We start from the raw sequence: 22,933 nt of genomic DNA, 5'->3' as shown, positions 1-22,933 counted from the left end.
TTTCAGTTTTTTCCCTTCTATGGACCTTTTTTATGTTTGATTTTCGTATAGAACCATCAATGTCGTCTATTTGGATGACATCAGTCTAAGCACATGAATGTTTGATATTTTTGTTTCAGTTGAACTAAAGGTGTTCCTCCTCTTCCTCCACAGATCAGTGTAAACCGTCCACGCAGCTCGATTGCCCCAGCCTCTGTGCAGAAGGAGGGGTTTTCAGTCTATTCGCTAGTTAAAGCCATGACAGACAAGTAAGTGATTGTTCCATCTCTGCTTGTCCACATGCATGTTTACTAGAGAGAGTCCACTGTGTCCTGCCTGTCTTCTAGCGTGAAGTAAGACGACGATGTCATCGTGTTACTGTGCCTTGCTTGATTACGTTCCCCTCGCTCAGGCAGTGCTGTATTGTGTGGGGGGAGGGGGAGGCGGGGGGGGGTGTAGAGGAGAGAAAAGAGGGGGATAATATAAAGGTTGGTTCTGTTTTCCCCCCAGAAGACATATGCCATTTGCATGAGGGTTCATTTGCATCCTCGTTGGCTCTGGTATGTTTACTGTTGCCGCTCGTTGCTGCTGGCTTGCCTTTTGTTTTCCTGACCAGCCCATTCATTTGGAAGGATTTGAACCCGTGCCACTATCTATCTCTCTCTCTCTCTCTCTCTCTCTCTCTCTCTCTCTCTCCCTCTCCCTCTCCCTCTCCCTCTCCCTCTCACTCTCTCCCTCTCCCTCTCCCTCTCCCTCTCCCTCTCTCTTTCTCTCTCCCTCTCCCTCTCCCTCTCCCTCTCCCTCTCCCTCTCCCTCTCACTCTCACTCTCTCTCTCTCTCTCTCTCTCTCCCTCTCCCTCTCCCTCTCCCTCTCCCTCTCCCTCTCCCTCTCCCTCTCCCTCTCCCTCTCCCTCTCCCTCTCCCTCTCCCTCTCCCTCTCCCTCTCTCTCTCTCTCTCTCTCTCTCTCTCTCTCTCTCTCTCTCCCTCTCTCTCTCCTCCCTCTCCCCTCTCTCTCTCCTCCCTCTCCCTGGGGTTGAGCCCACAGAAAGCAGAGGAATGGGTTAGTAAAACCAGCAAGCTGCAATTCCTTTGTGGTGCTCAGCTGATCGGGAGGGAAAGGTGCAGACACGTGTCTAGGGGAAAAAAAACAGCTTGTATTTTTAAAACTGAGGCTAAGTTCTGTTGTGAATACAATGCTGACGAATCATGTCGTGGTGATTAATTGTGTAACTTTCAGGACTAAACCAACTACCCAATGGCAAGCGCTCTCACTCCTGTCTAAAACAATTGTTCCTCTGTTTAATACTGTAAACGAATGTTACTTGTATTTTAGTCTAACGTTTGAGTTCGGTCTTGGTAGGGATCGGTATGTATGCAGGTTTTCCCCTGACTAACAACATTAGGCTCCTGGGCCATCGGGATAGGCCGCTGCGATGCAATGTGCACTCAGCGATGCCTTTCTCAATGGTTAGCTATGATTGGCCCTGTCAGCACTGTCCAACATAGAGAGACACACGCACGCACACTGAGCTGCACCTGTTCAGCAACATTGAGAGAGGATTTAACCCCTGAGAGGTGGTGTGGAGCTGTGTGCTGGACTGCTGACATTTGAAGTCCCAACAATGATGACTACTCCTCTGTACTACATCAGTGATCAAGTATGAGAGCCAAAGAATTAAAAAAACTAGTTAAAACACCAAGACTTTTTGGACTGGACAGGGATTAACTAGTTGCATCTCTACAAGCAGAACAATTATGAAAATGATGTTCCTACATGCACAAAGAATTTAATAAAGCTTGTGATGGTTTCGAGTTTTTAAGTAAGTGATGAGCTTGTTGACAAGCTGTCCGGAGGATCAAAGGTATCTTAGCAACCAGTGCAGGGGGCGACGGAGGCCCAGATTTAGTAGTTCATTGTTCTGCCTGTGCTGGTCAGTGTTGTAGCACAATTGTTTGTTGGGAAGAATGATAAATGTTCTGCCAAAAGGAAGTGAAGGAAAAGTGGGAGACTGACCCCCGTCAGTGGCAGCGAACAAAGCCCCCCTCAACATGGGACTACTTAAGATTCATGCAGCTCTGATCGGGGGGCTGCACACCCCCATTTAGTTTTTATCTGGGATGCTGACGAGCAAACATTTACACACAAGATATCAGGGGGACATTCCAGTGAATGTGAGCATTCCAATGGTAGTCCCAGATATGAACTACAGAGAGGCCAGTGTAGACAACATTTCTTGTCTTGATTACTTTGTTTTCAAGGAAAATGGTTAGTAGGCTATAACACACAGCCTTTCTAAATCCATTTCTAGTGTTCTAGACCTTTTATGAATCTCTGGATCTACTACTTTGTTTTTGGAAGCACCTTTGAGGAACCTTGAAGTTCAAGTCGTCTCTTTGGAGATGTTCCAAATGCACATTGCATAAGAATTTGTAGCTATAGAAGATTATAGCTGCATACTCACAACTGGTTAGGGAAGCTGTGTGAAAATGATCTGGGTCTACATACAGCAGACTATTGTGTGGGGTTCTTTCTGTTGTGATGTTTCTAAAGCCAGATTTGGGCTTTAATACTTGTTGTAGACAGGGATTGGTTCTGTTGAAATTCAAGCCTTGGTAATCCTCTCCATTGCACAGCGCAGAAATGCTCCTCTGTGTGTTTGGAACCGAAAGGTTTACAGTGGCCGCATTACCACCGATGGGGTGAACTAGGACAGAAAGGCTTACATGTGTACACAGATGTACACAGCGGCAGCATTGGTTGCATGCGAACTACACTGATTTAAAAGTCTGATGGCCTGTCTACTCTAATCATCAAACACAGTAAGATAACAATGAATTGCAAACATCTGGTCAGCCAAAGTTGAACTGTTATTAAAAGAAATCTCTTTCAATCTGTCGGTGAATAGACTAGATCTGCCCAGATTTTCTTAACTGTTGAGAGCGAAGCCATATTGAGGAGAATTTGGAGCCTTCTAACCCACCTTTCTTTTCTCTCTCTCTCTCTCTCCTCCCATTTCCCCCCCTCTCCTCTTCCCACTGTCTCTGTCAACCCCCACTATCTGCCTCTGCCTCTCACCGTACCCTCTCTCCTCTCTCCTCTTTTCTCTTGTTCCCCTCCCCCACTCTGGGCCTTGCTGACAGGGCTGTCAGTAGAGTTGGGATGTTTATAGACGGTAAGCGTGACGGCACAGATGAGAATGCAGAGTGGGGTGTCTTTACCGGAAAGGCCACATGGCTGGGGGGTGAGTGGCGTTTCCCTGGCCCTCTGTGTGTATCCCATGTCAGTCTCAGGGGGGGAAGCTACAGAGTGCCACATATAGAACCAGGCCAAGGCTCTAGCAGCAGCCTGTTGCCGAGTGGAGAGAGATGGTCCGAGTGCCTTTCTATAACCATGCAGCCTGCTGCACCTGTGTTCACTCAGAGGCAGGCTGATCAGTATGGCCACTAGGCAGATAATCAATGGAAGATCTTAACTTTGACATTTCTGGAAGTCATGGTCCGGTATCCATAGAACGCACTTGAGATCGAGGTGTCATGGTAGAGTGATCTCTATAGGCCGGGGCTATCAGTATGTTGACCATACGTTGGTTTTAAAGGAGGGCTATTTGTTATGACTGAAAGGGCTGCCCCTCATTCAACATCAGTCATCAATTACGGGTGCAGAGCCGTGACATCAGCGCTTCCTCCGGTCTGCCTGCCCTGTCACAGCGACGCCCGCCACGCCCGTCCGGGAAGTTTCAATTGAGATGTGTCTGGGGACGGTGTCCCGGTTTGTGGGAGCGGAGTAAAGCAGTCAAACTGTTTCCTCAGTCTCTAAGAGGGGGATGTGACCTCCTGACCTATAGCTCATCAATTTGGCCTCCGTCATCTCTTCGAACCTATAGATGCTGTCAGCTGTCAGAGAGGCAGGGGTCCGGAGGGTGTGGTTTTGGGGTGACGGGAGTGGGGCGTAGGGTATCGGGGCGTAGGGTATCGCCTCTCTTTGAGAGCTTCTCGTCTTTGTTTTGACTGTCTGGCGAGGCCTCAGGCTCCAACCGAAGGATTGGCGTGGCCTTGATCTAAACAGCCCAAATAAGACACAGTGGTCTTGAAACTGTGGACGTGTACAATGCCGATGCAGAGTCAACACTGACAAAGTACTATGGTGTCTAGTCTTATTCTCTGGTGTCTGAATCAAAAAAAGATGATGGATTACCGGTTACTCTGCAATTCATTATTCTCATTCTCAGTTTTTTTACGTTAACTTCTTTTGTGCATTGTCTGCATGATGTGATTGTCTTTTGTTACAGTAGTTCACCAAAATGCTAATTAATTCAATGTTTGGGTTCATTTTGGTGCCCTGAATTCAATTGTCTGGAAGATTGTGTCCTTGTTATGGGATAATGATCTCTGTTGACTTGCCAGGGGCATACAGTTTAATGCCAGAGCCCTTCTTTTGTAATCCATGCTTCAAAGGGTGATGCCAGCTAGGTTTTTAAAAAAAAATTAACATCACTATTTTCACTTACAAGGTAAGAATCAAGATGTGTTCCTGGTTTGAGATCAAGTGATGTTAGGCAAGATTGTTCTTTTGCTGTGCTGTTCTTTGTTAATTTTGAAACCTATTTTGTTTGTGGTTTTGAGTTCACTACTAGAACATGAGTGAGTGGGGCATGTCCACATGTTTTTGTGATAGGTTAATGATATGATATGTTTTAGTTGAGGGCAGGACATGCAGTAAAAGGGTAAAGAGTTGTGAATGGAGGACTGGCCATCTGTCACCAGCCCTCTAAAGACGGTTATGTTCTTTCCTGTCGCTTATTAATGCATTTTTTTTTATTCCAGGATTAAAATGAGTGACCTAAGAATTGTGCCCTCCAATGGACAATGTTGTTGTGGTTGAACACACACTATTTCCGAGACTGGAATTAAAAAAATAGATATAAACTTGTGTTTGATTTGATAGCTGAGCATTGAAATACACAAACAGGGCTAGTAAAATACTTACTTCCTGGTGTGATAACTAGGTGATAGGTAGAGAGGCTCTTTAGCCTCTAGTAGTTCTATGACTTGCAGATTGTAACCCGTTTTCTAAAATCCACAATTATGCAGACATATGCTCTAGGCCATTACATTATACCATTGCAGATGTTCCTCTAGAGGTTATATGTAGCTCAGTATAGTCAAAGGGTTTGAATAGAGAGAGATGTCATACACACAATGCCTACAGCTGGTCGGGATCTATTGCCAGAGATGCACAAAGATTGGCATTTCCCCACAGACTGGTCAGAGTGGAAAATGTTATTAGTCTTTTGTTCAAAATGAGTTACCCAAAGCTACCCATTCATGAGCTAGGGGCGTTCCAACTAGCCTCGACAATGCTTATAGTTAGTTTTTTGTCCTTAGTCATTATGTTCTTAGTCATGAAAAGTAAAGAACGACTTGAAATAATCCTCCATCTCAAATGCAGTACTGTCGCGGTGCAAAACAAGTTAATCATCACACTTGCCTCAAGTCATGGGCACTGGTGTTGTGGATACGGGTGATGTTTTTCTGCATGTTCATGCGCATCTGTTATTGTCTGCGATGTGTTGCGCTACATGTGCAGTGACAGCTCATATGACGTACTGTATTCATGTACCCCGACAGCTCCTATACAGAGAGGGCTATTGCACCGTCATAACTGTCATGTCTGATCTGTCTTGTCTCTCTCCCCCCCCCTAGCTTGAGGATTTTATAATTCTCTCTGAAGGAAGAGCCTCTCGTCTTGTAGAGCATCGGTGAGGAGCCACAGGTCAGAACTCTCCCCCCCCTATAAAAGCCTTCCGCTGGTGGGCTTGCATGCCGGGACACGAGTGCTGCATGCTTCTCCCTCTCCCTGTTACTCCCCCTCTCTCAGCTTGTCTCCTAAGTTCTGCATGAACACTCCTGAGTGATAAAACTTCCCTTGTGCTTTGGTTCTGATCCCAAATCCCTACTCTTAAGTGATTTGTGATTATTATACATATATCTATATATATATATATACACACACATACATACATACATACATACATACATACACACACACACACACACACACACACAAATCCTCTTCCTTCCCCCCCCCCCATATAACTTGATTAAGATATGATTTTTTTTTCTTTCTCCCCGACTGCTTATAAAGCATTGTGCTCCCTCCCTTGGGGGATTCCATGGGGGCACCCACCCTCCTTTTGTGTTGCTTAATGGCCTTGTGTCTGCACTGCTGAATGAATTGGGTTTAACACCTGGTGATTCCACAATGATAAGATTTCTCCCTTGATCTCTAATCTTTAATCAACAAACGAGGAATGTGTATGTGTGCTCTTGTTACTGTTATGACTTTTATGCTGTTATGTATGAATTTTTGTTTTCCTCTGAGTAATCAAACCAGAAAGTTATTCCCTCCACTCTGCTCTCATTCAGACCTCTTTTTCTGAAGCTATAGGAAGGTGCAAGTAGCAGCTCTACCTACATTCTGCTGTATTGCCTTATCAATCACCTATAACCTATTCAGTTGTGGTCAGACTTGTGAACTGAAGCGGAAAGGAAAGGGGCACCTTCTTGGAATGAAACACAGAGTTATGTTATGTTAAATAGCAACTTTAAGAGGGATGGAGTTTTTCAAAGTACCTTTGAAAAGAGTCTGTGGAGCAGTGTGGACCTATATAGAGTGAACGACGCAGGAATTGGTTTGTTTACTTAGATACAGCTTAGCGTTGTTGTGTTCATAAGAATGCTAGTGGTAGGATAGCATACGTAGTACTTACGGTTACTTAGGACCTGCATTTTTAAATGTTAGCTGAGATTCTACAAAACTTAATTTTAGGTCCAAAATCTGTCCTCAAATCATCCTCTGTGACTTAGGGGAAGGCTACACAGCAGCCCTGTGCAGTTACAGTCCGGCCTCAATTGGAGCCGTACTTTATTGTGTTTTCACAACACCACGTGAATCACCAAGATTGGCAGCAAAAAAATCAGAGGAATGCTTTTGTGTCGTTTGTCTTCCTCTGTCCCTCTGTGAAAAGCGGTGAAATTAGTATTTTCCCCCCATGCATGCCAAGTTCAAGAGGACAGACTGTAAGTGTTGTGGATGTCAGTGGGTGATGGGAGATTTCACAGAGGACTCCAAAGGGCCTTTTCTGTCTCCTGCGAAAAAGAATCACAACCATGAAATCAGTGGTCTGCTAAAGATAGCTCCCGGAGAAAAGGGGAGAGAAAGAGTTTGTTCTTGTGGCCATTACAGCTCTGTGAGAATATAGGGGGTTTCACCCTGGGGTTTTAGAGGCATATTAAACCTTCATTTAACTGGTGGGAAAGACTGTGTCCTCGAGGGAAATGAATGGTATCTCACCAGAAAGCCTTCTGTTTCATTGGGCTTCACAGGTATACTGAGTAGATCTAGTAGTTATTTATTTATGATTATTTATATAGTTTAAGTGAAAGTTGAGTGAAACATACAGTGATCAGTACTTTGTGACAATAGACCAACAGATACTGACGATACTGATGTTGTTCTATTTTATTTTATTTTATATATATGTACAGGCAGGCCTACATTGCCTTGAAGGCAACATTGCCTTGAACTTCAGTGACTGCCTCTTAATGTGCTTCCGCTTCTGATATCTGATCGCACCCCGACCAGCCGTAACTGTATTTACCTCCCAGCAGCCAGAGAGATCTCCTAGGGGGACCAGCGGGAGTCGCCAGGTTACACATGCACACATGCTAAACATTTCTGAGACGGCAGGCAGGCGTACTAGACGTAGTGCTCACTGCCTGCCTGGGATCTGCAAGCGATCTTGCACCCCCCCCCCCACCCCCAGCTCAGCCCGCACTGGGCACCTGCTTTTGACGATCACCAGGCAAGAGCCCCACCAGAGAACCACAAGGCCTCTGGGCTGCTCTTTCACAGCTCCCGAAATAGGCCCGGAGTACGCCCCGGCGAGCTCTGTGTAACGGATCACATTCGCCTCAAGAAAATACACCCTGTCCGTGAAAGGTTTATGACTGCTAGCGGGTGTCCTGTGAATGCCAGTGACCCTACACTGCTGGATTACTCAACTCCCAGCTTTGAGAAATAAGACTCTGTGTTGTTGCCTGCAGGATTTTCTTCTATGAGTTGCTTTCATGTTCAATGCGAGGCTGTGCGTGTGTTATGGCTTTCCCCTGGTACCATCTAAAGCCTTTGCGACAGTTGTGAAACACGTGACAGCTTCTCCTCAGAACGGATAATTAGGGAAGCGAGTTGGTCCCTGAAAAAAAGCAACTTCTGTAATATGAACGCATTTTGGTTTCTGACCGAATGTGTGTAGGATTTGCATGTACAAGGTGATAGCCAAAGATGGAAATACCCACTGATGGCCCGAAAGTACTTGTGTGCGTGTCACAAGCAGACAATGTTACGTGCCCTGCTGAAGATTGAAAAGGTGAACAAGCTTGTTTTTCTGGCAAAAACCTAGAATAGCCTAACGGACTAAATAGACTAATCTTGATGCAACTTTCAGGCCCACTGTGATGGGGTACATTGCAGACATCTATTAGACCGCAACAGTCTGTAGGATACAATACGAATTGTTTTGGTAGCGCGTCAGACTAAGCGTGTCAGACTAATCTTGATGCAACTTTCAGGCCCACTGTGATGGGGTACATTGCAGACATCTATAGACCGCAACAGTCTGTGGGATACAATACGAATAGTTTTGGTAGCGCGTCAGACATATAGGCCCTCCTCAGCCTCTCAGCGACTTTACGTTTGTTTCCAGTTAGTCACTACATTTTGTCAACAAAAAACACATTACAAGAAACGGATGGCACATTGGATCAAGGATCTGGCTACCTTTTTATTCTAAGCAGTAGAATGCACTGGCTTCCTTTTACATTTTTTATTCTAAGCAGTATAATGCACTGGCTACCTTTTTTCCCAATTCTAAGCAGTACTCTACACTCTGTGCCTGCTGTGGTACCTCTAACTGGTACCTCTACATTTTGGCACCTTTCCTGTCAAGGACATATTGGTTTAGGGGATAAAGAGTGCGCTAAAAGTGGTGTCAGAATGCTTTTGAGTGGCAGTAGGGAGGGCAAGCCATTATGCCTACAGTTTCCCTTCAGAATTTCTGTAGATCCATAAATAGAGAGAATAGCCCTCTGTAGTTGGTTCTTGGTTCTTTTCTAGGTGACCACCATGGCCATAAGTCCTCATTCTAATTTAGCAGTAAGCAGATGTCGGTATAATTAAGCTGTTCCTCTTTTCAACTTTTAACGCAAAATGTACATGGTAATTATTACGTTTTACAGTTTCACTACAGACGTGCGCTTCTCGCTTGACGGGGAGCCACACTCCCAAACCAACTGTAGGAGCTACGTTTACTGTTTTGTTTATAGTCGTTTTTAGATCTTCTGTCAGCCTGTATGACCTGAGATGGGTGTGTTGTTTTGAAAAAGCACTCCATCACTGTCTAAATATACCCTTTACTAGGGCTGACCCTTAATTTTCCTTTAGTGTGGTCATTTTAGGTTAACTTTCTAGCTCAGCATGGATCCCGAATGTAGTAATTATATAGGAGGGAATCCATTTTATGTCCTCTGCATAGTGTTTGCTTTAAGCAGCAGCATTTCCCCTCTCAAGCTTTGTAACTATTCGTTGCGATTTGCTTTGTGCATTCTACATCTTGACTGTTTTTTATTGCATGGTTATGCACATTTTTAGGGATCAATATGAAATGTACAATAGACTTGTATAGGCAATGGCAGTGGCTTGTGGCAGTGGCTTCAGTGATTGTAAGTGTTACATTGTTTTCTGCCTTTTATGTTAAGTAAATGATGTCATTTACGTTCTCAAATGGGAAACCACCTGACAACATAATCTGTTGTTTTGCAGGTTTCAGATTATTTCAGTCTAGGTCTCACCCTATCTTGACATGGTGGCTATGAAAAAAAAAAAAGACCCAGATGATAACTTCCAGGGAAGATTGACATTCGTTCTCTGGAGAAGATCCATGAACTCCAGAGGATGTCTCTGGTATTTTAAGCTTGTGCTTATTTGGTGGAAGCTGGTGCTCACGAGAGAGATTCCACACCCACGCCCTGTCTTAAGTATGATGTCATGTCCGCACTGTCACATCTGTGGCCAAACCCGATGCCGAGGTCCGTTATTTACAGTGGATCAGACATCTGTCAGCATCATAAAGCCACGTGCGGTCGTAGTATTGTGTTTCAATGAAGCCTGACACAGGCTACCAAATACCACATATGTCACAGAGCTGCTGCCTTCTATTACAGCTCCCAAGTACAGATGCTGCTGGTGCAGCAATGTTGGAAATGTCTGTTTGGGAACATCTGGTCCTCTCCTTGGGTTTGAGTGTTATCTCATGCGCACAGAATGTCTCATTTCTAATTCTGCACAATCGGCGAAGGGTCATGGACAGATGACTACTATCGGGAGGGAATGTCCAAATCGGACAGAAACGGAATGAAGAACCAAAACACAATGGAGTGTATTGATTTCAATGTTCAATGCTGCTGTGTTAAGGACCATAGCGGAACTGTCCCATTTTTGGGATGGGGAACAACCCAAGACGTGCTTAGATTTTCGACTCACCAGGACGTCATCAACAAGCCCCCCCGAGTTGATCTGAGGTGACGGGTGAAGTGGGCGAATATCCCTGAAAGAGGACTGCCACTCCAGAAGTGGGGTGGGAAAAGGGATTGTCAGGGGCTGTCAATGGGGGACGGCTGGATAGCAGATTCTGGCAAGATGGCACCGGGGACTAGGAGAGTGCATCCACATTGATGTCCGATCAATGAGTTAAAGCACCAAGGCCCCAACGGGTGGGAGGGGAAGAGGGGGTAGGAAGCATTGGCAGGCGCTGAATGTCCGAGGCAGACACATTACACCCCCACCCCCCCGGCCCTGCAGGCTGCCTGCCAGTATCTGTGACCCGTTAGCGCTGCGGCGCTGGGAGCCCAGAGCAGGTGTCAAACTCACTGTGTATCCAAAAGGAGCTGGAGGAAGACAAAGGGCTCACAGAGACATGCCAGTATGGCTACACTTTTCAATCTCTCAGCGTAGGCTAGCTAACATGGTACCAACCCTAGCCCCCTCTTTTACTGTAGCTCAATGACTTTCTGTTTATATGGTGAGAAGCTGGTTTGAAGCTTGCAAATGTGTCAAGAACGTCTCAGTGGGTTATACTATATATAGTGTTGTCAACTTGATAGAGGGTATCAGCAGTGCATCAGGATTGACTGTCAATGTAGTAGTTTGAGACTTTGATTTGAGAATGTGTCAATGGGTTCTAATGTTGCCAAATTACTTGAGGCTATAGGATGACACTGCTCCCAGTGTCCGTCTCCTCTTTTTTTAATCGGCTTCCCTCAGTGGATCATCTCTTGGTTACTTTGGACTCGCTGATCCAGCTCTCAATGCTGGGTTCCCTGGGACTTTGGCTCTGCTTTCTGCTAATCTGGCCTGGCATTTAGATTGGCAGTGCCGGGAGAGGACTGGGCGAGTGGAGGAAGTGGGCACCCTCAGTCGCGGTCTGTGTCCATTGTTCCACTACTGTATGATGCGCATGGGGAGAATCGAGGGTGCTCTCTCGTCCTTGTCCAAAACAATAGGTCTTTGTCTCTTTGACCTACTCTCAGTCCTAGCTTTGGGCTGTTACTATGGTAGAATTTGGGTAACACTATATTAGGGACACAGATTTATTGCAGTTCGGGGGGGGAAAAAAAGAAACGCTAAGTGCCCCGTAATAGATAATTCCGACTCTGGTAGCTGCTTCCATAGGTTGTGTGGGATGAACGAGATGGAATACTCCCCCAGGATACGTGTTCTCATTTACAACCGATCGATGATCAATCATTTATTCCAGCCCCCCACACTGGTTTCCAATATGTGTTATCCTTTATGGTCGTCCCTCAGGGGGTATGGTAATTACTTCACCTCACAGAGGTTTCCGTAATGGTGCCAGTAGGTCATGTTTGTAATTGACAATGATTTATTTTCTGTTCTCTCACCTTAGATGAAAACAAGCGCGATAGTGAAAAAAACAAGGCTTTGTGCGAAATTGTGGACTGCCATACTATGGCATGACTTTTTAAAGGGGGGGACACTGGTGCTTCTGCATCCTGTGTATAATAGTTCCATTCACTCATGCTTGAGGGGATTTCTCTGCTGGTATAAATGTGTCCATGCTTCCTCCTTTTGACAGTTCTATTTCCTGGAAACGTGATGCTATGCTGATCTCCAGAGGGTATAAGTGAAATACACATTTAATGATCTTGTTGACACCTTTGTCTTTTAAATACATCAGTCTAGCCATGCGGTTTGGTTTACAATGTTTACCCTGCACGAGAAAAGTCAACTGCAGTAATGTAATATAAATGATTTGCCTACAGCTAGAAATGTGATGAGGCTGAGTATACATCCCCTGTCACGTAAGACCAGCCCATTATCAGAGGAGTGCTGTTAGTACACCCTCTTTTTAGCGCGCTCTGGCAAACCAGAATTACCTGCTTTCATACCGGATCACTTTCCCTTTTCAATAAAAAAGGAAAGGACTGGATGGCACGCGATGAATAAACCAGCGATTCCCATCTGCCTAGTGCTTCTTCATGAAGCACAGCTAGTGCCACTCGGCTTAGCTTAAATGACACAGCCTCGCTCTACTTTACTCCAAATACACTACTGGGCTGCCGTTAGTAGTGAAGTAGTTACCATTTCATTTGAATGAGAGCGTCACACCATCTCCAATGCTGTTCAAGGGGACCTTAGACAATAAATGGTAAGTGACTAGAGACCAGGGCACAGACCAGGCATTGTGCAGGGCACCTCCCGATAACAAACACTGCTTTTTCCACATGATTTTCTGGAAATAAATAAATGACTGAGCTTTGAAATATAGCACTTAATTACTTTTCCAACTAATGCGTTGAATAATATTTACAAGGTAAAAGCAGGTGATAGATTTGTCACCAAATTCAAGCACATTTCCTGTGTTGTTGCTGCTCCTGTTTGGGGTGTTTTTGCGTAGCACAATTCTGGCGGAAGTGCAATGTGTGTTATCACCAGGATTGAAGAATAAGCAGATTTAAAGATTTATTTTCATATTTCAGAAAGGTTTTAAGAGCTCGCTTATTTTACAGGTTTATCGGAGGACCCAATTTGACCCAAGCAGCAGATAGTATTGGTTGGAAAAATAAATAAGAAATAAGAAAGTCAAACATTCCAATGGAGACCTACTAATCCTAGTATGAGGTTAGTTTAACAAGCAGCAATGTTTACCATGTCATTAGTTGCGATGTCAGAGTTCAATGGCTAATGAGTTAGTGTTGTGTTAGAAAGCTATCGGTCTTCTGAAGCCAATTGGTATGACCATGTGAAGAAACATTTGACGTTGTTGTCATTGATGCATTATCCAGGGCAAATTCTCTGCCCTGGGGATTATTACAGGAAAGGAAAGGGATTCAAAGTTTGTCATTGCACCGAGTACAACGAAATGCATTTGTGCTCTACAGGGGGCATCTAGGCAATGGGTCACAACCATTGAATGCGACCCCGGAGACATTAGGGGTTCAGTGCCTTGCTCAGGGACACTTCGACATGTGGCTCACGTGGGGATTCAAACTACTGCGAGCTGCCGACTTTGCGAACATTAGACGCCGGCTCTACCGGTTCAGCTACAGCCGGCCTCGCAGCCTACCTACGTCAGACCTCTGTGTTGTTGGATTCTCATGTCAAGGGACAGAAAGCTTTCTAATGGGTTCCTTATCAACTGGAAGATCAAACGTGTCAGGAGAAGACCATTTACGACCCAATAACATTATGCTCAATGAATTGGCACATGGAAAATGACACCAGAAACAGATTACGGTGTTTGATTATCTAGTATGCCGTTGGCAAAGGTTGTCATCCAAGCTCCAGAGGAGGAGGGAACCGCCTCTTCAGTTTCCCACCCAAACAAGCCTATCTCCCATCAGCTGACAGCACAGCAGAGGAATATGTTGTTGCTCTCAGCCATGGGAGTGTGGACTACATGGAGAGCACATGGTTTGTGTTTCTGCCTCCCATGGTAGTTCAGAGCCCTGTCATCACATGTTCCCTCCCTGCCTCCCTCCCTCCCGTCTCACCCAAGCTGAACTCTCTATGCCTGCATTTCTTTCATTGGGTCCAGATATGGTATGAACACTGCTCTTCAGGCATGGATGTTGTTTGATTATTGGCTAATTATTGATGGCACAGCTGTAGAACTCAGTGAGAGATCAAGATAATGTCCTTCAGATATGAATATGACCTGTGTGAATGTGCCGTCTGTTTGTTTGAGTGGGTCTACACCAGGGTAAAAGGAAATTGTACAATTACTAAACTTGTTTTTTTTAAATGATTAGTTTACTGTGATGAACAATGTGTTCTCTGGTACTTCTTTTTAGAACCAACTAGCGCTCCCGCAGACAACAAAGTGTATTACATGTGGTGATGTCAACATTCCACACTTCAACTGAGTTGTGACTTTTAGTCATTAATAAAAAAGGAAGGAATATAATGCCCTGCAGCCAGGAAAATGCTTCACCGTTTTCAAGGGCTCTCAAGTTAACTTTATAGCCCTCTCCTGAGCCCTGACCATTTATGTACATAAAGTTATAGGACCAAACTAATAAGACTAGGGGGGTGTAAGTGGTTAACATTTCCTGTTCTCTATTGTCTTGTTTTGCATTTCTCACTCCTCAGACAGATGTGTGTGTGACATTTATGCGTGTTATCAAGTGAGATGAAAAGAGGATAATGTGCCCACGTGAACTCTCTGTTGGAGGAAGTGGGTTTACTGTAGCTGAAGTGCCTGTGTGCTCAATTAGACCTACCAGTAAGGAAGCCAGCATCACAGTAGCTATTTGCTCTTGCTCTGTATCTTCATAGAGGAGACTCAGTTTGTGAATGCTCTTGTCTGTCCATCGCAGAGGAAACTTCACCATTCCGAAGCTACCAGAATCCAACATGGCGTTTGGTGTTCTCGGCGTGTTCCTGGGCTTGCTCTTGGAGGTCTCTACCCACGGCCCCTCCAGTGTCCCCAGGACCTCTTGGAAGCATGAAGGTACAATGGAACCAAGAGCTCTGCTCCTCTCACACCCTCTTACAGTGCCCTGACATAAGTATTGGAAAGAGGAAACATTTTGTCTTCTTTTAGCTCTTTACTCCAGCAGTTTGGATTTAAAATCAAACAATTACTGTGAGGTTAAAGTCGAGATTCTTAGCTTTATTTGGAAATTATGTTTTTTTCCAATACTTTTGGAGCCCTGAACTAGGGCAGGTATGTTTAAAACGTTCTAAATGGTGATCCCAATCTGAAAGAAGAAAACTCTGAATTAAAGTCAAATTGTTTGATTTCAAAATTCCCTCAGTCATGCATCCTCTTATACTGCAGTGGCAATTATACAGGCTGAATGAATGCAAGAAATACAGTGAGGGAGAAATGTACAGCATGGTCACTTTGATAAGGTATTTGTTACATGGTGAATGATGTAAAATTATTGCTTTTCCTGTTCTAAAACCAGTATCCATAAACAAGAGTTCACTTTGCTTCGTTCAAGAAGATAACATCCTTCCAAATTCACTTCATACTTTCTCAATGACCTTGTGGAGTTGGCAAGACAGAGACTCAGGAAAGTAAGGGGCAAAATATCACTAGTCGCGTTAAGGGATTCAAGTGAAACATTTACAGAAGAAATCATGCATATGCATAGCGCTCCCTTCCTAAAGTTACCTATTTATTCCTCACTATTTTAAGCCTTCCAGTCAACACCATCGGTACTGGGTGTCTCCTTGGTCTGGTGCTCGAGTCTTTCAAGTTTAGCATCGGCTGTAAGTTTCACTTTGTACTAGGGGTGGGCATCGACGATCGATAATTGATTGATAAGGATCTTGGTCGATCACAAAATAAAACATTTGGTCGATCACAAAAAAAAAAAAAAAATTTTTTTTTTTTTTGTGATCGACCAAATGTTTTATTTTGTGATCGACCAAGATCCTTATCGATCAATTATCGATCGTCGATGCCCACCCCTACTTTGCACGCTGCTGTTGACATAAAAAGCTCCGGTAAAGTATGTGATGGCTCAATGCGATACGCTCAACAAAATGGAGACCCGCAGTCAAGGTTTTGGCTTTCACCGTCTGAGAGTTTGTGCCCAGACGCCCGCAACCCGAGCCCGCTCACACCTGACGCAGGGAGCCGCCAGACACTCTGCCTAACGCAAACTGCCCGGCAGGTTCGTCATCAATCACCACACACACACATTCTCAGAGACCATAACTAGAGGCTCTCTGACAGAACAGACAGACAGATAGACACAGACAGAGACTGCTCGCTTTGCAACCCCAAAAAGATCTGGACAGGCCCCAATGAAGACTGGGTAACACAGAGTGCACGAGGAACACAAACACAAAATGTATTGCAAAAAAATAAATAATATATAGAACAGGAAAATTATAACTGCGGGGAACACTAGACATTCCGAAGAGTGAAATAATTAGCTGCTTTTTTTCCAGTGAATTGTGAATTAGTTTGGCTTTAATTCTAATCCAGACTTTATCGTGAATATTGTTACATTTCTTGAATCCACCATGTGACTTTCCGTCCACAGACGTCAACTTGATGGAGTTTTCGGAGCCGGGAATCTTCAACTATTCCACTCTGTTGCTAAGCGAAGACAAGGATATGCTGTACGTGGGTGCGAGGGAGGCCATCTTTGAGCTCAGCATGAAAAATGTGTCCATCAGGAACAACAAGGTATAACAATGTTTCGTCATGCTATAACTTTGAAAAGATCTCTGACTTAAAAGGTTATCGAACAAAAAGTATTTTAATTGTGAAATGCATCCCATGGCAGGTTCAATGGATGGTTCCGGAACTCCCTATGACCATGTGCATCGCAAAAGGAAAATCTAAAGAGGTACATTTGCAATGACGGTATGATAGGAAGTCTATCTCTGGCAAAGAACACCATATCCTTCTCAGACCCCCGCAGCATCATCTGCAGGCTGTCTGATAACTGCCAAGCTGTAGTCTCTTTACTGTACTGCCAAGTTTCAATGTGTTTTTTGTTTGTGTAATGTGTGTTACAGACAGATTGTCTAAACTACATACGGGTCCTGCAAGTGTTGGACGATGGCCGTCTGTATGTCTGTGGGACACACGCCTTTCAACCGCTGTGTGATTATCTGGTAAGTCTATCACTCATGACACAAAGGCCCCTTGGTTTGATTTCAATTTCTATTAAACTTGATAATAATGTTTATGATGTTGTTTCAGTCCCTTGACGATTTTACACTGGATGGCCGAGCAGAGGATGGCAGGGGCAAGTGCTCCTTCGACCCCTCTCAGACCTTCACCACGGTCATGGTTGGTGAGTTGACACCGATTTCCTTAACAGCTTGTTTGGTACTCTGCCCTCTAATGCATGGTACTGTAATCCTGATTATCATGTTTTCTGAAGCATTTAGCAAAGACCTGGGTTTAGAGGAAAAAGGAAACATTTTACAAGACATTTTTATAAAAAAAAATCATATTCATCTTTGTTTCCTTTCAGATGGAGAGCTTTATTCTGGAACGGCGTACAACTTCTTAGGAAGCGAACCGATCATTTCCAGATACTCTCTGGCACAAAGCATGTTGCGAACAGAGTATTCAACGTCTTGGTTGAATGGTAAGATGTAGTGCTTGTTCTTCAAGCATCTCTTTATATTGGCTGTCAGCTGATATGTTGTTGTGAATTTGTAATGCCCCTGAGAAACTAATCAAGTAAAAAAAAAAAAAAAAAAAAAGGATTAATTTAGCATGGTTCCTTACTGTGTTGGGGCTAACATCCAAAATTCCCTGAAATGTGTGGGAGGATCACCCTCAATGTTCTCTCTTATTCCAGTCAGCATATTAGGTGTAACAACTTTTGTTATTTCACTAATCCTGTTTTTCTCTCCTCTGCCCCGACAGAGCCCAGTTTTGTATTTGCTGATGTCATCAGAGAGGGCAAGGACAGCCCAGATGGTGAGGATGACAAGATCTACTACTTTTTCACAGAGGTGTCTGTGGAGTACGAGTTCTTTGGCAAACTGCTGATTCCCAGGATAGCTCGCGTCTGTAAGGTGAGGACACGTCTGCCACCAGCACACACACACACACACACACACACACACACACACACACACACACACACTCACTCACAGACACACACACTCCCTTCCTCTCCCTATCTCTCTCTTTCTCCATCATGCGAGCCAAACATACACACTCTCCCTCTCTCTATCTCTCCCTCTCTCTCCACCTCTCTATGTACTGATTTGTGCTGACTGGTCCATCTGCCTCCCTTCCCTGCAGGGTGATCTTGGTGGCCAGAGAACACTGCAGAAGAAGTGGACCTCCTTCCTGAAGGCCAAGCTGGTGTGCTCAATGCCTGAGCTCAACTTTGTCTTCAACGTGGTCCATGATGTGTTCATCCTCAAGACCCCCGACTGGAGAGAGACAGTCATCTACGGAGTCTTCACCTCCCAGTGGTGAGTTTGTTGTTGTTGTTGGCCTCAGTTGTGGTCTCTGCCATGTTCGCTAGGCACAAATCAGGAGACGGATGTTTTGAAATGGAACAGTGTTGTGGAGGAACAACCTGAACCAGTCCAACAAGAAAACGTGTTTTATATATATATTTTTTCGTTTATATATATTTACTTTCTGTTGTGGCACCCCACTTAGTCTGTCTGTGTGCCTCTGGTCCGCCCTCTCAGGGGGAACGTGGGCTTGTCTGCAGTGTGTGCCTACGACATGACCTCTGTGGAGGAGGTCTTCTCCAAGGGCAAGTACATGCAGAAGGCCACCGTGGAGCAGTCCCACACCAAGTGGGTGAGGTACAACGGAATCACCCCCACCCCGCGCCCTGGAGCTGTAAGTGTAACCCTGATGACGTCCACTACACAGTGCACACTATAACATGATGATGATGATTTCCTAAATAATTACCACAGTAATTAGGATTACAATGGTTAATATGGTTGTCTCAAATGCTTTTTTATCTTTGACCTCAATCCATAAAAACACAATGCATTGATGTAAACCGAAACACAATAATCTACAGTGTATGCAATAACTTTTTAAAAGAAAACTATCCCCTTTTTATATTTTCACTTCCATGATATTGGGATTTAAGCCCATTGCTTCATTTCACCATCCTCATCCTCTATCCTCCATCCTCCTGTAGTGCATCAACAACCAGAACCGGCTGCAGAACATCAACAACTCCCTCCACCTGCCCGACAAGACCCTGCAGTTTGTCAAGGACCACCCTCTGCTGGAGGACCCCGTCCTCCCCATCGGCAATGGGCCCAAGCTCATCACCAAGGATGTCACCTACACCCAGATTGCTGTGGAGAGGGTGCAGGCACTAGACAACAACGTGTATGACATCATCTTCACTGGGACTGGTAAGAGGAAGCGTGTATGCAGGGATGACTGTGGTTGAGAGCTGGTGACAAAATATTACCACAATTTGATTTACAATTGGAACGTGGTCACTCCCGGGTGAATGCAATGAAATGTGAAGGAATGTGTGTTACAATAGTATCATGTCCTGATAGTGTGGCCTGTGATGCTGCTGTTGCGGAAAATCACTAGTAGTGTGTCTTGTGCTTTGTGCTGTTGCATTGCAGTGTTATCAACACCCTTGACCTTCTTCGTCAATGATGTTCCCTAAGTCTACTCCCTATTTGTTGTAAATTGTATAGCTTGAGTTGTTTGTTTAAGTAGTCTGTGTCAGTTTGCTTTCTGTGTTCCTTGTCCTTGTCCTTGTCTTTATCTGTTCCTTTACCCGGGCTGCTCCCCGGGCCGATGTAAAAGTTGGATGGGGGGCGCATTATAAATAAAATTAACATTAACATTAACATTGAAAATGATGACGATGGTAACACTAAATTAGCAGCCTAGGTCAGGGGTCATGAAAAAGTGATTAGCCTCAGGCCCTGTGGTAGTCTTGATTGAGAGGAGGGGGTAGTGTTTTTCACAGTGATCCTTGCTTTGGACATTGTGGTCAAAGCATGAGGTCTCAATCCCTCAGGGATCAATAATATGTATTGAATTGGTCCTAAAGGAAGGAAGTCTTCGACCTCTGTTGGTGTTAATAGCACTTTCTATTTTTCTCTAGACAAAGGAGTCCTGCACAAGTCTGTCGTTTACGAAGGAGGGGTCCATACTGTGGAAGAGCTCCAGCTTCTTCAGAACTCTGAGCCTATTAAGACCCTGCTCTTGTCATCACAAGGGGTAAGTGACGCATGGAATTACCCTGTGTTGGTAGTTATCCATTGGGATAACAACAATGACACACCCAGAATGTACTAAGATAGTCTAGACGAGCAGAGCCTGTCCTCCTGCGAGGACTACCTTTTCACTCAGTTGTTGCCTTGGCTCTAGTGTTGTTTGTGCAAAAGCTGCTCTTCTACTTTGAGAGAAGAAAGGGGAAGTTTCCGAACAAAGAGACAGCTAGTCTGCTCTAAAAACAAAACCACAAGTTCTGCTATACTGTATAATGATGAGTCTTCACAGCATGCTCACAGGGCCTGTCTGAGGTCTTAAGCGTTTTTGCAGACTAGAAACGCCCCTTCTTCAAATAATGTATTGACTTTTAAGGTGTGTGTGTGTGTGTGTGTGTGTTCGCAGACGAGGTCCCTGTACGCTGGCTCAGACTCCGGTGTGGTGCAGTCGCCAACCGCCTTCTGTGAGAAGTACCTATCATGTGAGGACTGTATCTTGGCACGAGACCCCTACTGTGCATGGAACCCAGACACCACCACCTGTGTCAACATCTTTCACGTTAGCAGCCACACTCACCGGTAACACTTGTTATTTTATTATGTGAATAACACAATGCAAAACCAACACTTTTGTGTTGTGTTTTCGCTGTCACTCCAGAGTCATCCTGCTAGTCCTGTTTTTCTGTCTACAAGTCTAGGATGTTTAGCTTTTTTATGACAAAAGTCAAAGCCGATTGTTCTGTTTTTGAATGCGTGTTTACATAGTATCTGTTTGTCTTTTTAGGAGCCTAATCCAGAGCTTGAATGGGGATGCAGACAAGTGCCCTTCAGGTATGCCGGTTCACACTATGCCCTACCACATGCTCTGCCTAGCTATTGGCTAGGAAGACCACAGGAGCTACAGTAGCGGTTGTGTACATTTCGGAATCATGTCTTCATATTGCTACAGAACAGCTGTTCACAGGGCTGTTTGAAATCACATACTTAAATACTATTAAGTAGACAAAACAAGTAAAAGTATACATTAAAAAAATCTGAAAAGTTTGTAGTACCAGGTTTTATGGCCTCTACAGAGAGTTAACCCTCCTTTCCATTTGCCCCCGTGTAACAGTACAGCGGCTGTCTGTGGAGGACTACCAACACGTGATGGTGAAGCCAGGGAGCTCTGCTGAGCTGCCGTGCTACGTCCAATCCAACCTGGCCCAGGTGGTGTGGAGGGTCAACGGCAGCATTCTGAGCGAGGCCTCCTCCCGGTTCCACTTGCTGGCTGAAACGGGCCTGCTCATCTACAGCGTCGCCCCGGAGGACCAGGGCCATTATGAGTGTTGGTCTCTGGAGTGGGCCGCTGGCAAGAACTTCACCCGCCTTCTGGCCGGGTACGCTCTGAGGCTGCAGGTGAAAAAGAGGCCCTCCTCGTCCGGCCACATGGCCATCACTCTCAGCTCCAGCCTCGCCCGCGGCGAGTCCACGTCTGCTGCTAAAGGTAATGGCCACGGTAACACCGAAAGACCCCAACTAACATCAGCCCTGCCCAGCACCACCACTGTCACCTCACCCCCCCACGTCGCGTCATCACTAACCCCGCCCCCGAGCAGCACTGTCAAGTTCCTAGTCAGGCACCTCCACCCCAGCTCCAGCGCCCCCCACCCGGAGACCAGGGACCCCGCGGCAGAGTACCTCCAGCACGACAACAGCAGCGCCCTGCTATTCCTCTTCCTCCTCTTCTTTCTGCTCTTCCTGGCCGCTCTGGCCTACAACTGCTACCACCAGTACCTTCCAGCCCCCTGCCTGCGTCTGCGGGCCGCCCTGCTGGGCAGCCAGAAGAAGCCCCAGCCTGAGTATGTGGCCTGTGAGGCGGGGCTCATGGAGCCCGTGGCAGAGAAGCTGGACCTCACTGAGCAGCAGACCCACATGAATCACAATGGGGCCCAGGTTCGAGCCCTGAGGGACACCGGCTATGAGACGGAGCCTGAATGTGGCAATGGCAGGACCCCCTCTCACAGTTACGGAGACGAGAGCCCAGCTAAAGAGAAGCCGTTTGACGTGGACTGTGTATCGCAGCCTATTGAATATGCAGACGCAGACTAACCCTATTGTTAGGTACCTTTTCCCCTTTTTTTTTTGTTGCAAGAACTGCTTTTAAATTAAGGCTTGTTATTTATAGAGACCCCTTTCTCTCCACATGGTATATACACCTGTGTACCAGGAAGCAGAGAGGCAGATGACTCATGACTTATTGGGAAGTGGCACAAGTCCCACTTGCCTTCAGAGATTTTTTTACTCTGCCCACAACTCAATAAAATCAAGAACTTCTAACTATTTAAAATGTAGCCTAATCTCTAGAAATGCACAAACCTATATAGGCTAACCCTCTCGGAATTGCCCAGCAAGAAAATCTGATTTTTTTCCAAATTGGAAACATTGTTTACCAAATTGGTAAGTTAACTTGATGTTTTCCAAATTGGAGCCTGTTACTTGTTATTTGTTTGTACAATGCGGAGGAAAACAACTTTTTTAACGCTCATTGTATTTTCTGAAATTTTCAATGAACAAGGCGATTTGATGTAGGTTTGCTGCTCTTTCCATCTCAACCTTTAGTATGTGCTGTAAACTCTCAGGGACGGTTCGCTCTATACCTTGTTCTACCTTGGTTCATTGAAAGTTGTTAC

The 22,933-nt window shown here is 45.1% G+C and overlaps 1 protein-coding gene across 1 annotated transcript; it reads left to right on the top strand.

Moving 5' to 3' along the window:
- Positions 1 to 225: 225 nt before the first annotated feature.
- On the top strand, positions 226 to 22,352 carry sema4d (sema domain, immunoglobulin domain (Ig), transmembrane domain (TM) and short cytoplasmic domain, (semaphorin) 4D; the record flags this gene model as incomplete). The annotated part of the gene is made up of 15 exons (XM_080528346.1): positions 226 to 248; positions 14,936 to 15,069; positions 16,619 to 16,764; positions 16,865 to 16,927; positions 17,100 to 17,198; positions 17,287 to 17,380; positions 17,564 to 17,680; positions 17,965 to 18,116; positions 18,349 to 18,524; positions 18,750 to 18,906; positions 19,220 to 19,442; positions 20,159 to 20,274; positions 20,671 to 20,843; positions 21,049 to 21,095; positions 21,376 to 22,352. The coding sequence occupies exons 1-15, from the start codon at positions 238 to 240 to the stop codon at positions 22,350 to 22,352; spliced, it is 2,685 nt and encodes an 894-aa protein (XP_080384472.1). The 5' UTR covers positions 226 to 237.
- Positions 22,353 to 22,933: the final 581 nt, after the last annotated feature.

Source organism: Nansenia antarctica (assembly GCF_963989245.1).
Source record: "Nansenia antarctica genome assembly, chromosome: 4".
In the NCBI taxonomy this organism is placed as follows: Eukaryota; Metazoa; Chordata; class Actinopteri; order Argentiniformes; family Microstomatidae; genus Nansenia; species Nansenia antarctica.
This window is presented reverse-complemented; position numbering and strand designations above follow the sequence as displayed.